The sequence below is a fragment of the Stegostoma tigrinum genome, chromosome 29 (genome assembly GCF_030684315.1).
Source record: "Stegostoma tigrinum isolate sSteTig4 chromosome 29, sSteTig4.hap1, whole genome shotgun sequence".
NCBI classification, from domain to species: domain Eukaryota; kingdom Metazoa; phylum Chordata; class Chondrichthyes; order Orectolobiformes; family Stegostomatidae; genus Stegostoma; species Stegostoma tigrinum.
In genome coordinates this window covers 4,181,482-4,199,141 of record NC_081382.1, presented here as the reverse complement: position 1 = coordinate 4,199,141, position 17,660 = coordinate 4,181,482, and the positions used below count along the sequence as shown (strand labels likewise).

General features: G+C 43.2%; 1 protein-coding gene across 1 annotated transcript in view; it reads left to right on the top strand.

Annotated features, from left to right (window-relative positions):
• The window catches only part of LOC125465326 (tetratricopeptide repeat protein 28-like), a 288,267-nt gene that overhangs the window by 46,083 nt on the left and 224,524 nt on the right, over positions 1-17,660 (top strand). The window contains exons 11-12 of the mRNA XM_059638296.1: positions 1,496-2,572; positions 5,444-5,629. Of these exons, the coding sequence (XP_059494279.1) occupies positions 1,496-2,572; positions 5,444-5,629 (1,263 nt within the window). The remainder of the gene's footprint in view (positions 1-1,495; positions 2,573-5,443; positions 5,630-17,660) is intronic.

Here is a 17,660-nt window from a genome sequence, read left to right as displayed (position 1 = left end):
CAAATGATATTTAACTAATTGGTGTCAGTTCTTTGGTGAACCAACAGAATGGTTTGATGAGGATGAAGTGGTGGACGTGGTGTCTGTGGACTTGCAAAAAACATTTGATGCGGTGCCATACAATAGACTTGTGGGAAAAGCTAGAACTCATGGAGTAAAAGTGTTGGTGGCAACGTGACTGCATAATTGTGTGAGTGACATAAAAAGACTTTGGACTGGAGGAAGATTTGCAGTGCAGCTCCCTAAGGGACACTGTTGGGACCTATGCTCTTCCTGATATATGTTAAGGATCTAGAGCTTTGCACACTAGGTACTGTTTAAAAATTTAGAGGATATTATACTATGAACGGTTCTGTGCTGGTAATGTAAGGAGGATAAATGGTTTCACACGGAAAGAGGTCAGGATCAGGAATACACCACCTGAAAGCATGGTGGAGGCTATTGAGGAATTCAGAAAGGATTTAAATTTTTATCTGGAAAGGAATGGATGGTTGTACAGGGCTGGCAGGAGAAGGTAGGGGTGTGTCATTAGGTGAATTGTTGAGAGGAGCTGCACTAATATGAGTGACTGAATGTCCTCTTTTGGGGCTGTAACCATCTATAATTCTATGATTTGAAATTTGTTGTGAACCCCATTCAGTTTAGTTACTGTCATGTATGTCGACGGGGGGAAGGACCTCTGAATCTTGCGGCTTTGGCCACTATGTGTTTGCACCTGCAGGGGGAGCGGAAGGCACTCCTACACATTTTGTCATTGAACACTAGATAGTTGAAGAAATAGTGCAGAGTGCCACCACTCAGGCTTAAGCATCAAGACTGCCAAGTTGTGCAGATTGTAGCCCTGAAATTTTCTTCCCCTCTGCTGGCCAGATGCTATCAGTCAGAGTGGGGTCTGCTGGAGCTGTTTTGGACTTGCTGACAGTTTTGCATTCTGCACATGTTCTCAGTCTTTTCCTGCGGCAGAAATTTATGCTCAGGTTTGGGGTGAGTTGGGGACAGCAAAAGCTGTCCAGCTGCTGAAAACGCCTCCTCCCTATTTTTAAGGATGCCTTTGAAATAATGTCCCTTCGCAACACTAATTTCTTCCCACCCTGCAACCATCAGAGAGGTCTCCCCAAACCCTGGCACCTTACCCATGCATTCTTAAATTTATTTTTGCAGCACAATTGACTGTGCCTTCAGCTGCCTAAGACCAATAAACCCTCATGTATAAGCTCTTGGGAATGTTTCATTATATTGAGGCCATTTTGAAAATGTTATTTATTATTTAATTCCCAGCTCAGGTGTGGGGGTGAGAGTGCTGGGTGATGCCAGAGGATGACTTACAGAGGCTGGAGATTTGGAATAGTGTAACTACGACTCTTTTACTTGCTGTTGCCTGAATGCATGAGAGGATAGAGCCTCCCCAGTGTTTAGATTATTGAAAATCTTTCGGAAGCAATTTGGAAAACTGGGAAATGCGCTGACTCACTTGTATGTGTTTTTGAGTTTGCAGGTTGCGAAACTTCAGGAGAAATTGGGGCTTTACAATGAGTCTGTGATCAACTACCAGCAGTATTGTGAACTGAGCAAGATGCTGGGCAACAGTACAGCAGCTGCAGAGGCCCATGGAGCCATGGGTGTCATTCATACAGTGCTCGGTAACTATGACCTTGCAGTGACCCACACTCACCAGAGTTTCAACCTGTCCAAATCCATAGGGGAGCGACAACTTCGATTAGCAGCAATGATTAGACTTGGCGACATATACAGGACAACAGACAACATAGAGGAAGCAGTAAACTGGTACCAACAAGCTTGGGATCATGACTGCAGAGGGGACGATCCTAAACTGAAGTGCCAGGCTGCTCTGGGTTTGGCGGAGGTTTATAAAGATACTGCTCAGTATCGCCATGCCTTGTACTTCTATGAGCAGGCTCTGGAAGCTGCAGAGCTTGCTGGAGAGGATGAATGGATCTACAAGTGTAAGTTTAAGATTGCGTGCAGCTGTCAATACTCCTACTTGGCAAAGGAGCTGATGAAAGGATTCAATGCCTTTAAGGAAGTGATAGCCTATTACTGTTGGCTCAGTAGAAGATTCATAGTTGAGGGGATCACTCTGCCAAAAGAGACCAATGATATTCTTCTGGAGAGTTATGATGGGATCCAATCAATCCTTGAAAAGCTGGGTGACAGTTTAAAGGTCTTTCAGTATGCAGAGGCTGGCAGGAGACACAGATTTCTAACCTATACATTCATGATCGAGGAGCCCCCAGTTTGGAACAGTATGATGGATGAGCCTTCAATGTCATTCATCCCAAGCATCGAGGAGCTTTATAGGATTCTAGATCTCCTGTCTGGGCCAGTGTTGTATTACTCACTGGTAGACACAGGTCTCTATTTGTGGGTGCTGAAGGCAAAGGAAGGCCTGGTCCACTTTCATGCCACGAGCAGTGCGGTGTCAGAAACAATCCACAGCCAGATCTGCCAGTTCCTGCAGCTGGTGAAGAACAAGTCCCTGCTTTATGAGACTGAGGCCAGGAACATCCCGAAGAGAAGGCTAAGGCAAACCACTGTCGGGAAACGGAACAAGGTAGTGGCTGATGAGGAAATGCTGAATGCCCAGTTCGGTAAAAGTGCAGTCCTGGCTCACTGCCTAGCTCCCTCACAGCTGAGTCAGCAAACTGACAGTTCAGAGCTCACTCCAGTGACTTGAGCGCAGCAGCTGAGCCGACACAGCAGTGCTGTACTGAGGGGCTGCCGGGGCGTCAGCCATTGGATGAGATGTTAAAATGAAACCATGTTTATCCTCTAGGGTGGATATAAAATATTCCAAGGTACTATTTCAAGGTAGAGGAAGCAGTTCGCCCTGTTTTCTTAGCCAGTATTTATTCCTCAGCTAGCACCGGTAAAACCAATTCTTTGGTCTTTGTGTCATTGCTAGTTCTGGGATCTTCCTGTGCAGATCAACTGCAGATTACCTGCATTCCTGACAATACTTAATTGGCTGTGAATTGTTACACATTAACTGGAGAACATGGAAGGTGCTATAGAAATAAGAGATTGAGGTGAGTGAGGTGCAATTCCAAACTATACACACCATGCAAATCCCAAAGCATATTCCAGTTTCTGGTGATTTGAGATCAGGAGGTGATGAAATTTCCCACATAGACCTGGAGCTAGAGAGAGAGAGAAAGACAAAATCAGCTGGGATTCTTAGTTGATGGAAGACTCCTGGAAAATGTACATGGCTGCTTATTCTGAGGGAATAGAGCTATGCTCTCGACTCTTGACTCTAGTTGAATTTTCTTCTGTGTTAGATTATCCATACAAAGTCTGGATCTGGTGGTAGGTTTTTCAGTCATAGAACATAGAAACAGGCCCTCCAGCCCTCCATATCTATACCGACCAACAAACTCAAAACTATGCCAATCTCATTTATCTGCATTTAGTCTAGAGCGTACTATGCACTGGCATTTTAGGCACTCATTCAGATGCTTCTTAAATGTTGCAAGAGTATCTGCCTCCACCACCCTCTCAGACAGCATGCCAAGTAAGCCGCACCCCCATTTCCTACCTTCTAACCTCATCCCACCTTTACTGGCTCCATCCCCACCTGTTTGACCTGTCTCCTCTCCACCTATCTTCTCCTCTATCCATCTTCTATCTGCCTCCCCCTCTCTCCCTATTTACTTCAGAACCCCCTTCCCCTTCCCCATTTCCAATGAAGGGTCTAGGCCCGAAACATCAGCTTTTGTGCTCCTAAGATTTAGCCTCCTTAGCCTGCTGTGTTCATCCAACTCCACACTTTGTTATCTCTATGCCATATTTCTACCACCCTCTGGGTTAAAAAAAAAATTTTCTCCACTCTCTTCTAAACCACTTGCTCTTCATCTTAAATTTATGTCACGTGTTCCTAAACATTTGCCATGGGGGAGTGATTCTCACAATGTATTCTGTCTATACCCGTTATAATTTTGTATACATCAATCAAATCCCCCCCTCAGCTTCCTCTTTTCCAAGGAAGACAAACCCAGCTTATCTATTCTATCCTCATAACTGAGACTTTCATCCCAGGCAACAGCATGATGATTCTCCTCTGCACCCTCTCCAATGCAATCACGTGTGATAGCCAGAATGTCGCACAGTAATCCATCTTTGGTCTAGCTAATGTTTTATAAAATCGTAACAACGCTTTCTTGCTCCTATGTTCTGTGCCTTGGCTAGTGAAAGAAGCATTTTATATGCCTACTTCACCACCCTGTCTGCCTGTTGCTGACACTTACAAGGATCTAAGGATTTGTACACCAACCCTTTATTCCTCAGAACTCCCTAAGGACCCACCATTAGTTGCGCATTTCTTTCCCTCCCAAATCGCATCGCCTTGCACTTATCAGGATTAAATTCGATCTGCCACTGGTCTGCTCAGTTCACCAAATGATCAATATCAATATCAGACTGCAGAGTGAGACCATTCTCTTCAGTTTGCTTACTTTGTCTAAGCAACAACCATTGTACTCCAAAGTTTTAGCTCTGTTCGCTATCAGCCTACTTGTAAATGGCCCTTGACTTTAGTAAGTTCCATAACCTTAGTCCAGTATTGATGGCTCATTTTAAAAGAGCTCTAATTTCAATGGAAATTTATAATCAATTAATTTTGGCATCATATCGTGAATCACCAGTCCCAGATGAAAACAAGATGATTTGATAGCTTCATTGTCAATCAGGCCTTAAGACGACATTATTGTAAAGATTCAGATTGATTGCACGCATGTTATTTGTGTTATGTAACTATACTCCACTCAATTCATTTTAAGCGAGAAAATAATCCTGCTTTAGAACATACGACTTCACTGTTGTTTTGGTCATAAGTTTGTAAGCCATAATTTGTAAGTACTCTTCAGACTAACCTCTCTTTCCTGTAGTTTGTAGAAACTTTGTATAACTACACTGCTTCCCGTTTGAATCAACGTCGTTCCGTGAGTTCCTTTCTTAGCAAGTCCTGCAGTACATTCCCCCCTGTCTCCATCTCACTGGGTGATACACTGGCTTCAGTACTTTGATTAGTTTAAGGTATGGACAGTGCTTTTACTTGCATTCAGCGGAAATTGATGACATTCTTCAATGTCCTTCAAAATTTAGATCTTCGCAGAACCAGAGTGAAGGAATTCATGAGTGCATTTGATATAAACAACATGGGGTCGGGAGGTGGGTTAGATGAGCATGATAAACTGAAAATGGCATTGTGATAATGGACTGCAGTGTAGATTTTAACGTAAGAATGTGACAATAACTCTTTGTGATATCAGAGCAGGCTTGAAGAGCCAGATGGCCTACTTCTGCTCCTATTTTCTGTGTTTCATCAGACTATGAAATGTAAACAGTTAAAAATTCAGACACGATTTTTGTAATGTAATGATGTTGGTTCCATTAGTGCCCTTGTTCTGACATCTTTCTGCTGTAGAGAAAACGGGTGCCCCGCTCATCGTGTAAAGATTCCCCGACAACAGAGCGTCTGCTGGAAGGTGAGGAGGAGATTGAGCATTGGAAACAAATGTACCTGCTGCTCTTTGGACCTGTGACTGAGCTGATGGAGGAACTGCCGGAAGGCAGCGACCTCCTCATCGTGCCTGACAAGCACCTCATCCAGGTAAACTAGTCAGATCATTGACCATTGCACTGATATAAAAACTTGTATTAGTCATTCGTGTACAAATCCAGATAGCTAGTTACTGAAGGTTAGAACTGAGGAGCAGGAAGTAGGCTATTTAGCTCTTCTGTACAGTCGTGGCTGATCCTTCGTCTCAATGACATATTTCCACTTTCTCCCCATACCCCTTGATGCCTTTTAAATCTAAAACTTTATCTGTCTCTTTCTTGAATATATTCAGTTACTTGGTCTCCATAGCTTTCTGTGGTAGAGAATTCCACCGATCCACTACCCTCTGAAAAAATGTTTCCTCAACTCAATCCTAAATAGTCTACTTCAAATTCTAAGAGTGCGTCCCTGGTTCTGGACTCTCCAACTGAGAAAAACGTCCACTTTGCATCTAATCTGTACAACTCTGTTAGAATTTTATATGTTTACTGGTCCAGTCAGAGCAACCTCTCCTCATAGGACAGCCCTGTCATCCTGGTATCAGTCTCGCCAGCCTTTGCTGCACTACCTCTATAGCAGGTATATCCTCTCTTAGGTATGGAGACCAATACTGCACACGATACTCCAGGTGTGTTCTAACTAAAGCCCTGTGTACCTCAGGTAAGAAGTCCTGGCTTCTGAACTCAAGTCCTATTGCAATGAAGGCCAGCATAGCACTTGTCTTCCAGTTTGCCTGCAGCTCATGCCCATCTACTTTCATCGACTGGCCTACAAGTGCACCCAGACCCTTTTGTACATCCACACTTCCAAATATATCACTATTTAAGTCATACTCTTTGTTTCTGTTTCAAGCCTGGAATTTTGATTTGGAGTCAATTTACTCACGTGTAGTGATGTGTTTCAAGGACATAGCTTCTCATTGCATCACACCACAGTTTCAAGAAATGAGTGATAATGGGAACTGCAGATGCTGGAGAATCCAAGATAACAAAGTGTGGAGCTGGATGAACACAGCAGGCCAAGCAGCATCTTAGAAGCACAAAAGCTCCTGAGATGCTGCTTGGCCTGCTGTGTTCATCCAGCTCCACACTTTGTTATCACATTTTCAAGAAATGTAATTTTACACTTTTGAAAACAGTATAACAAATTGAACCAAAGGAAAGAGCAACAATTCCCTACGGGAATACTATAACAAGCATCAAATCCTTAAATCAAACTTAAAATGTTTGGGAGACATCATCTATTTTGCAATAGAAGATTTTTTAATTAACCTATTCGGATGTCTTATGACACATGTTTGGGGCAGGTGGGATTTAAATGTGGACGTTCTGCCCGAGAGGCCAAAACACTGTCATTGCACCAAAGACCCCCCGCAGCGTGCCTAAATGAAAAAAACTCCTATTTAAAATTAATTACAATGATTTAACACTTCACACTTGGTACTTCTCAGGACCAGAAAGAGCATAAACTCAGAATTCAGGAGTAGAGGTTAGACAGTATTGAGAAAATTAATTAAAAGCATTCAACTTAGCAGCAGGAAGGAGGGCTGATTAATCTTTTGATAAGATCACGGCTGATCTGATTGTTCCCATAAGTTTGTTTCCCTACCTACACCTGATGCTCATAGGTTCTTGATTAACAAGAACATCACTCTACCTGTGCCTTAAAACATTCAAGAGCTCTCCCTCCACTTGACAAGGCATGGCATCAAGGAGCCCCAGCAAAACTGGAATCGGTGGGTATCGGGGCAAACTCTTTGCTGTTTAGAGTCATACCTGGCACGTAGAAAGATGTTGACAGCAAGGACTGCAGATGCTGGAAGCCACAGTCAGTAAATGTACAGCTGGAAAAGCACAGTAGGTCAGACAGCTTCAGAGGAGCAGGGAGGTCAACAGTTTCAAAATCTCTTCACCCCCCCCCAAATGTCCATCTTCCTACTCACCTATCTGTTCCACCCTTCCCGCTGACCAAGGAAAATAAACCCCTACCTGCCCTCCCTCTATTTATTTCTGGGCTCCCCTCCCCCTCCCCAGTCCTGACGAAGGGTTTCAGCCCAAAACATTGACTTCCCTGCTCCCTGAATGCTGTCTGAACTGCTGTGCTTTTCCAGCTCCACATTTATTGACACATAGGAAGATGATTATGGTTGTCAGAGGTCAGTCATCTCAACTTCAGGATGTCTCTGCAGGATTTTCTCAGATGAGTGTCCTAGGCCCAACAATCTTCGGCTGCTTCATCAATGACCTTCCCTCCATCATAAGGCCAGAAATTGGGATGTTCACCAATGAGTGCACAATGTTCAGCACTATTCATGACTCCTCAGACACTGAAGCAGTCCAAGTACAAATGCACCAAGACCAGGATAATATTCAGTCTTGGGCTGAAAAATGGCAAGTAACATTCATGTCACACAATGCTAGACAATGACCATCTCCCATAAGAGATAATCTAACTATCGCCTGTTTATATTCAATGATGTTACCATCACTGAATCCCCCACTATCAACATTGTTGAGGTAACTGTTAACCAGAAACCCATATAAATACAACAGCTACAAGAGTAAAAATACTGTAGCTGGTAACTGACCACCTAACTCCCTAGAGCCTGTCCACCATCTACAAGGTACAAGCCATGAGTATGATGAAATACTTTGCATTTGCCTGGATGGGTGCAGCTCCAGTAACACTCAAGAAGCTTGACACCGTCCAGAACAAAGCTTGATTGGCACCACATCCACAAACATCCATTCCCTCACCACCACTGCTCAATAGCAGCAATGTGTGCTATCTACAAGATGCCCTGCAGATCCTTAGACAGCACCTTCCAAACCGATGACCATTTCCATCTTGAAGGGTGAGGGCAGCAGATACATGGGAACACAACTAACTCCAAGCAAACTCACCTGACTTGGAAATGTACCACATTCCTTCACTGTCACTGGGTGAAAATCCTGGAATTCCCTTTCCATTGGCATTGTGGATCAATCCACAACAAATGGACTACAGTCCTTCAAGAAGGAAGCTCCACCACACTTCCTCAAGAGCAACTAGGGATGCAAATAAATGCTGGCCAGCCAATGATACCCACCCATGGTACCCATGAATGAATTTTTAAAAAGCCAACTCTCATTCTTCTAAATTCCAATAGATACAAACCTAACCTGTCCAACCTTTCCTCACAGGTAACTCTGATGTTCCAGGAATCAACTGAGTGAACCTTCTCAGAAAAGATTCTGATGCAATTACGTCCTTTTGTTTATTAAAAAGACCAAACTTGTATACAGTACATTGGATATGATTTTGCTAATAACTGATACAATTGCAGCAAAATCTCTCTTCTTTTATTTCCAGACCCTCTGCAAGAAACACCTACATTCCATTTGCCCTCTTAATCACTTGCTGTACGTGCACACTAACTGTAAATCATGTACCAGGAAGTCCAAATCCTTGTGTACTTCTGTACAGGTGGAATGTTGTGGAGGGGATGGATTAATGGAAACTAGATGGACAGAAGCATCAGTGGGGTTTGGGTGAGTTGTTGTTTAGGGGAAGTGGTTGGAGGAGGAGGGGGAGACTGGATGAGGTGAAATGTCAGAGCAGGGTCGGGCACTGAGCAAGCTGCTGAGTTGAGTAGAATGTAAAATAAACCATACCTGAATATTATGACCATCTTCAGCTCACTCACTTTATTCTGCACACTGCGAAAAGTTACTGTTAACAATATGTTCATTTCATAAGGTTACTGATGAATCTCCCAAGATCTATATACATGCAGCTAGAAGAATTGGCAAACTGAAAGTGGCAAGGATGGGGCTATGCTGCTAGGTCGTACTGGTAACTGGAAATATAAAATTGATCAAGGTAGTCCAAAAAGAATAAAACTAGAATAAATGTACTGGAATGACCCTAAATTAAATGTATCCAAACTGTATTAAGTTAAAATATGCCATACATAAATAATAAATAGGAGTAAGGGGTGACTAATGTAGAAAGCATTTTCATTCAAGTGCCAGACAAGACCATTTCCAACAAAAGGGAATCTTACCGCCCTCTGTTCATGTTCAACAGCATTACCATTGCTGAATCTCCCACACTTAACATGCTGTGGATTACCATTCACCAGAAATTTAAAAGAACCAGACATGTAGCTGTGTCCATAACAGCAGGCCAGTAGCTGCTAATTCTGTGGTGTGTAACTCGCCACCTGCCTCTCAAATGTTTGTCCAAAGATTTTTGAGAGGATTTGTAGCTCAGGTTGTAGATGAGGTTGTAGACGTACTCGCTGAGCCATTGTGTTTGGTTGCAGATGTCTCATCACCCTGCTGGGTAACATCATCAGTGCACCTCTGGTGAAGCGCTGGTGTTCCGTCCCACTTGTTATTTATGAATGCCTCAGAAAACAGGTACACGCACAAAGCTTAAAATGTAAACCACCTATCAACAATCCGCAGGCACGGAGACCAGCTGCACAGAACGTCCGCAGAATGATAAGAATTTTGATCAATGATGCCCACAACCGCCTCCTCAAATATGAGCAGGAAATTGTGCGCCAAAAAACTTTGTACTCCAACGCAATGGACTAAGAATGCACAACCACACTGGAACAAGCCATCACCATACAACAGCAGAGGACCAGAACAAAGAGAAGAATAACCCTACAAAACAAACTACCCAAACTCACAACATAGACACGGACAACACAGAAATATGGATCAAGGACATCTCAAACTGACCACTTATAGACACTGAGAAGACCACCCAAGTGCTTGGACTGAATTATGATTATGCAGAGACGCAAAAAAAACTAACTCCCTGGCTACACTGGAATCGACACTAAAGAACAACAGACTCGTGGAGGAAATACAACAGACCATCAGACAGACGATAGTCCCAGCACTGAGCAGTAAAGCTAAATGGAACACATTCAACATAAAAGAGAAGAACACCATGGAAAGACTCAAGAAAGACAAAAGCATTGTAATCCTATCACCAGACAAAAGACACACGACAGTAATTCTCAATAAACCCAATATATTGAGAAAGCCAATGCAAGACGAGCAGATACCAGTACTTCTCATCAGATGGTGATATATCCCAATACACAGTTAGAGAACTGGATCAAGACAACCCTGAAGAAATTACACAATTCAGGAGTTATCAGCAAGACAGACTATCAAAAAAATGGAGCCAGGGATCTAACACACCCCACTTCTGTGGACTCCTCAAGGTACACAAGTCAGGGGTCCCCCTCAGACCCATTGTCTCACTACCAGGCACACCAACATATAGACTAGCCAAAGAACTACAACGGAAACTGAAATGCTTGGTTGACAACGCTATCCAGTCCATCCACTCCTCCAAAGAATTCTTCAACACCATCATCAAGGGCACCAGAGTAGAAGAGGATGCAAAAATCCTTCAGTGTAACAGCACTATTTACAACCATAAAAATCTATCTAGCCAAAGAGACAATTGCCACACTGCTGGATGAATCAGGTAGGCAGCCATTCCACGACACCAATGACATCAACAAGGATAACACCCTGAGATTGCTGGATCTGTGCCTCACAACCCATTTCATCTTCAATGACCATATATTCAAACAAAACAACAGAACACCAATGGGATCCCCAATATCAGGTCTGATTGCAGAAGTGGTAATTGAAAGGTTAGAATGAACAGCACCCTCTCTGGGTCTGCTCTGTAGATGGCACCTTTGTGATTATCAAATGCGCAGACTAGAAGAAACCCACCGACAAGCAAATAACATCCTCTGCCAGAATAAAAGTCACGAATGAAAAAGAGAACAACAACCAACTACCCTTCCTAGACATTATGCTAGAATGTAAGAACAAGGGGGAATGTAGGCTGGCATATATAGAAATACCACGCCTACGGACCAGATACTTAATTACTACAGCAATCACCTCAACACCCATAAACTGAGCTGCATCAGGACATTTTTCAAATGGGCCACAACATACTGCAGCAATCTGGAATTGCGCAAAGCAGAATAGGAGCACTTATGCGGAGTTTTTAAAAGGAATGGATACACAAAAAGCACAATTGTACGTTACCACCGCTACAGACTACAACAAGATGACACAACACAGCCAGACACACTAGTCACCTTCCCGTATGTCAGAGACGTATCAGTGATGACCACAAGACTACTCAGACCCCTAGGTGTCAGGGTAGCCCACAAACTAACAAGCACTCTGCAAAAGCTACTGAGGAATGCAAAGGAACCCATACCCATAACCAATGAAACTAATTTAATATACAAAATACCATGCAAGAATTGTGAGAAAGGCCAAACTGGCAATGAGGATACATGAACACCAACTAGCCACCAAGATACATGACCAATTCTCACTGGTCTCAATACACACCGACTAAGAAGGACACAAATTCAACTGGCACAAAACATTCATAATAGCACAAACCAAACAGAGACATGCCAGGGAATTCCTGGAGGCCTGGCATCCCAACTGGAACTCCATCAACAAACACATTGAACAGAACCTGATGTACAAACCACTGAGAAACAAAACCAGCAGTAACACCAACCACATCAGCAAACCGAGGCATAGAAATAACAATGCTTCACCGGAGGTGCACTGATGATGTTACCTTGCAGGGTGATGAAACATCTGCAACTAAACACACTGGCTCAGCGAGCAAGTCTGCTTTTTTGTCCACAAGCTCCATACTGTCCATTTGCCTGATGTCTGCCTCTAGGTGCCACAATGATTTATTTGTGCGTTCTCCATTATGTGTACTGTATCCCTGCTCAGAATGTGGCTTCGTTCGTTGTGGGGAGGTTGGAGTATTATTTTGCTGAACATCTCCATGTGGCCTACAAGTTTTCATTCACCTGTCATTTTAACTCCCCTTCCCATTCAAGAAATTCTATTCCATTCGAGTCAAGGCAACTGAGTTGATTGGCACTCCATCCATACCCTTCTACATTCATTCCTTTCATCACTGACGCACAGTCGCAGCACTGTGTAACGTCTACAAGATACACTGCATTATCTCACAAAGGCTTCTGCAACAACACCTTCAAAACCCATTGCCTTTACCAGTTAGGAGGACATGGGCAGTAGTTACATGAGAACATCACTGCCTGCAAGTTCACCTCCAAGCCACACACCATCCTGACTGTGGAGGTAACAACATCTGATGGACTGCAATGGCTCACTACCACCATCTAACCCATGACACCCATATCCTAAGGACGATGTCTAAAAGGAACAAATAAAGAAACAAAAAACATATCCAGAGGAAATATGAATGTCAATAGCAGAGTAATTGCCAACATCTGTCTATAAATTCTGGGAGCAGTGGACAAGATCTTCAACTTAATCTTGTTTCCAGAAGGATGTAATGTGCCTAATCAAACAATGATGGACTGTTCCTCAAACTTCCATTGAGCTTGATTTGAACAGTTCTTAATTTGAGGACAGAAAAACAACATTGGGAATGGGGAGGGAAGGTAATATGACAGGTGAATGAAAACTTGGACCAAATTGCTAAAGGGATAGAGTTTAAAAGCAGAGAGGTTATGTTGCAGCTGTACAAGGTGCTGGTGAGGCCACACCTGGAGTACTGTGTGCAGTTTTGGTCTCCTTACTTGAGCAAGTATGTACTGGCACTGGAGGGGGTGCAGAGGAGGTTCTCTTGGTTGACTCCGGAGTTGAGGGGGCTGGATTATGAGGAGAGACTGAGTAGATTGTGATTATATTCATTGGAATTCAGAAGATTGAGGGAGGATCTTATAGAAACATATAAAATTATGAAGGGAATAGATAAGATAGAAGTGGAAAAGATGTTCCCACTGGCAGGTGAAGCTAGGACAAGAGGGCATATCCTCAAGATTAGAGGGAGCAGGTTTAGGACTGAATTGAAAAGGAACGTCTTCACTCAGAGGGTTGTTAATCTATGGAATTCCTTGCCCAGTGAAGTAGTTGATGCTACTTCAGTAAACGTTTTTAAAGCTAAAGTAGGTTTTTTTTGAACTATAAAGGAATTAAGGGATACAGGTGAGAAAGTGGGTCAGTGGATCTGAGCCCACAAAAAGATCAGCCATGATCTTATTGAATGGCAGAGCAGGCTCGAAGGGCCGAATGGCCTATTCCTGCTCCTAGTACTTATGTTCTTATGTAAATTGTAGACCATATGGAGATGTTCAGCAAAATAATTCTCCAGCCTACCCACTATGAAGGAGGCCACATTCTGAGCAGAGATACAGTATCACAATGGAAACAGCACAAATAAATCACTGTGGCACCTAGAGGCAGTGTTGAGAGCCCTGGACAGTGGTAAGATTAGAGGACATTGCAGGTGTTGCCTCTCCTGCCTAGACTGTGTACTGGGAAGAGATGAGAGAATTAGAGGTGTTTGAAAGAGGGCTAGGGAATGATGGAGGAAACAGCCCCTTTAGAATGCCAACCAGAGGAAGGGAAGATGTATTCACAATGCTTCATACCATGTCTCACCACCGGTGAATTGAAACATTTTCCCATTGCTATGACTCAGATGATGGCCTCTCTGAAAGTATCCACCAGTGATGTGGGCATTACTGACATTTATTGTCCCCCATTACAACTTGCTGTCATCTTTCCATCATCATCAAGCCACCACCTTGAACTGCTGCAGTGCATTTGGTGTGGGTACAGCCACAGTGCTGTTAGGACGTAGCTCCAACATCAGTGAAGGAACAGTGATAGCTTCCAGGTCAGGATGGTGTGTTACTTGGTGAGGGATTTGCAGATGGTATGTTTTCCCTGCTTCTGGCTTCCTTTGAGCTTCTGGGTGTTAGAGCACACAAGTTTGAAAGGTGCTATTGAAAGAACGTTGGGTTAGTTACTGCAGTGTAACTCAGATGATTTCAAATAAAACTACTGCTACTGAACATTCATGTGGAGAAAGTAACTGTCTAAGTTGGTGGTTCATGTGCCAATTAAGTGGATTGCTTCATCTTGGATGGTGTCAATTTTCTTAATTGTTGTTGGAACTGCATTTATCCAGGAAATTAGAGACTATTCCGACACACTCCTGAGTTGTACCTTTCAGATGATGGACAGGTTTTAGGGACAAAGGAGATGAGTTATTCCTGCCAACATCCTTGCCTCTGCAGTTTCAAAGAGTCCTAACCAACATGAACTCTGTTTCTCTCTCAACTGATGTTGCCGGACTTTTAGAATTTATATATTAATGATGTGGATGAAGGGATGAAAGGTATGGTGGCTAAATTTGCTGAAGACACAAAGGTGGTTAGGAAAGTAAATTGTGAAGAAAACATTATGACGCTACAGAGGAATATTGATGGGTTTTTATGTGAATGTTTAAAAAATTATTCATGAGATGAAGGTGCCACTGTCTAGCCCAGCATTAATTGCCCATCCCTAATTGCCCAGAAGGCACTTAAGAGTCAACCACATTGCTGTGGGTCTGGAGCCACATGTAGGCCAGACCAGGTAAGGATGGCAGTTTCCCTCCCTAAAGGACATAAGTGAAACAGATTTTTTTCCCCAACAATTGACAATGGTTTAATGGTCATCAGACTCCTAATTCCAGATTTTTATTGAAGTCAAAATTCACCATTTGCCATCACAGGATTTGTGCCCTGGTGCTCAGAACATTACCTCTGGGTCTCTGGATTAACAATCCAACGACAATATCAGTAGGCCCTCTTTCCCAATTTAAACCTGACGAGTGTGGGATGATGCATTTTGAGAATTCTAGTAAAGGAATATGCACAAGGAATAGTAGGTTCTTAGGGAGTTCTGAGGAACAAAGGGACCTTGATATACAATTCCATAGCTCCTTGAAAGTGTCAGCACAGGTAGATAGGGTGACGAAGAAAACATTTAGGATGCTTGCCTTCATTAGCTGGGGAATTAAATTTAGGAGCAATGGAGTCTTGTTACAACTATATTAAACCTTGGTTAGGCCACAGATGGAATATTGTGTGCAGTTCTGGTCACCACACTATCTGAAGGACATGGTTGCACAGGAGAGCGTGAGGAGGAAATTCACCAGGATGGTGCCTTGGACAAAAAGTCTCAGTTATGAGGACAAACTAGACAGGCTGGATTTGTTTTACTTGAAACAGAAGAGGCTGAGGATGGATCTGATTGAGATATACAAAATTCTTAGAGGTATGGACAGTATAGATCATGAGAATCCCTTCCCCATGGTAGTCTGCCTAAGACCTGATGGCATTGAATCATGTAGCACAGAAACAGACCCTTTGGTCTAACTTGTCCACTTCAACCAGACAGCCTAATCTGACCTAGTTCCATTTGCCAGCATTTGGCCCATATCCCTGCAACCCCTTCCTATTCGTATACCCATCCTGATGTCTTTTGTATGTTGTAATTCATTCCAGAAACACACACCACCGTCCACGTGAAAAAGTTACCCCTCAGACTCTTTCCAGACCCTCCCATTCTCACCTTAAACCTGTGCCCTCTAGTTTTGGACTCCCCTACTCTAGGAAAAAGGCCTTTGCTACTCGCCAATATCCATGTCCCTTATGATTTTATAAACCTCTACAAAGATCACCCCTGAGCCTCTGATGGTCCAGAGAAAAAAGCCACAGCCTGTTTTGCCTCTCACTACGGCTTAAACCCTCCAACCCCAGTAACACCCTGGAAAATCTTTTCTGTACCCTCTGAAGTTTAACAACATCTGTTCTATTGAAGGACAACCAAAATTTTATGTAGTATTCCAAAAGCAGCCTCTGCAACATGACATCCCAACTCCTACACTCAATGTTATCACCACATATGTAATTAGATTAGATTAGATTCCCTACAGTGTGGAAACAGGCCCTTCGGCCCAACAAGTCCACACCGCCCCTTGAAGCACTTAGACCCATCCCTCATAACCGACACACCCCTGAACACTACAGGCAATTTAGCATGGCCATTCCACCTAGCCTGCACATCTTTGGACTGTGGGAGGAAACCGGAGCACCCGGAGGAAACCCACGCAGACACAGGGAGAATGTGCAAACTCCACACAGTTACCCGAGGCTGTAATCAAACCCAGGTCCCTGGTGCTGTGAGGCTGCAGTGCTAACCACTGAGCCACCATGCTGCCCTAATTAGTGTGATAACCTTTCTCTGAACAGCTTCCACTGCATTTACATCCTTCCATAGGTGATGAGCTAGTTGTTCAGAAGAAATCTGAGGGAAGATTTTTTTCACCCAGGGGAGGTAGATATATGGAGCATATTGTCTAAGATGGTCACGGAGGGAGATACTCACACAACATTTATGAAGCATCTGGATGTGCACTTAAAATGCCAGGGCATAGTAGGCTACAGATCAAGTGCAGGTAATTGTGATTGGTATAATTTGGTTCTGAGGAAGGGTCACCGGACCTGAAACATTAACTCGGATTTTTCTTCACAGATGCTGCTGGACCTGCTGAGCTTATCCAGCAATTCTGTTTTTGTTACTGGAGTTTGATGTTTGTTAGTTGGCATGGATATGTTGGGCTAAAGAGCCTTTTTTCACGCTGCATGATGCTATGACTTTAAGTGAGTGGGCAAAGGCCTGGCAAATGAAGTACAATATGGAAAAATGTGAAATTGCCCATTTAGGCAGGAAAAGTGAAAAAAAAGACATGGTATTTAAGTGGTGAGCAATTGCAGAGCATTGGTGAGATCGCATCTGGAATACTGTACACACAGTATTTGTCACCTTAATTATGGAAGGATGTTAATGCATTGGAACCAGTTCAGAGAAGAGTTATCACACTAACACCAGATTGAGGCCCATTGGCTTGGGAGAAAATTTGGGCAGGTTTGGCTTTTGTCTGCTGGAGTTTAGAAGAGTCAGAGGAGACTGGTTTGCAGCATATAAAGCCCCGAGGGATCTTGACTGGGTGAATGTGGAAAGGATGTTTTCTCTTACGGAAGAATTTAGAACAAGAGAATACCCTTTACAAATAAAGGGTCACCCATTTTAAACAGAGATGAAAATATTTTTTCTCTCAGTAGATCATAAGCCTTTGGAAGTTGCTTCCTCAAACGCTAATCAAAGACTTAGCTTCTAACATTTAAAGG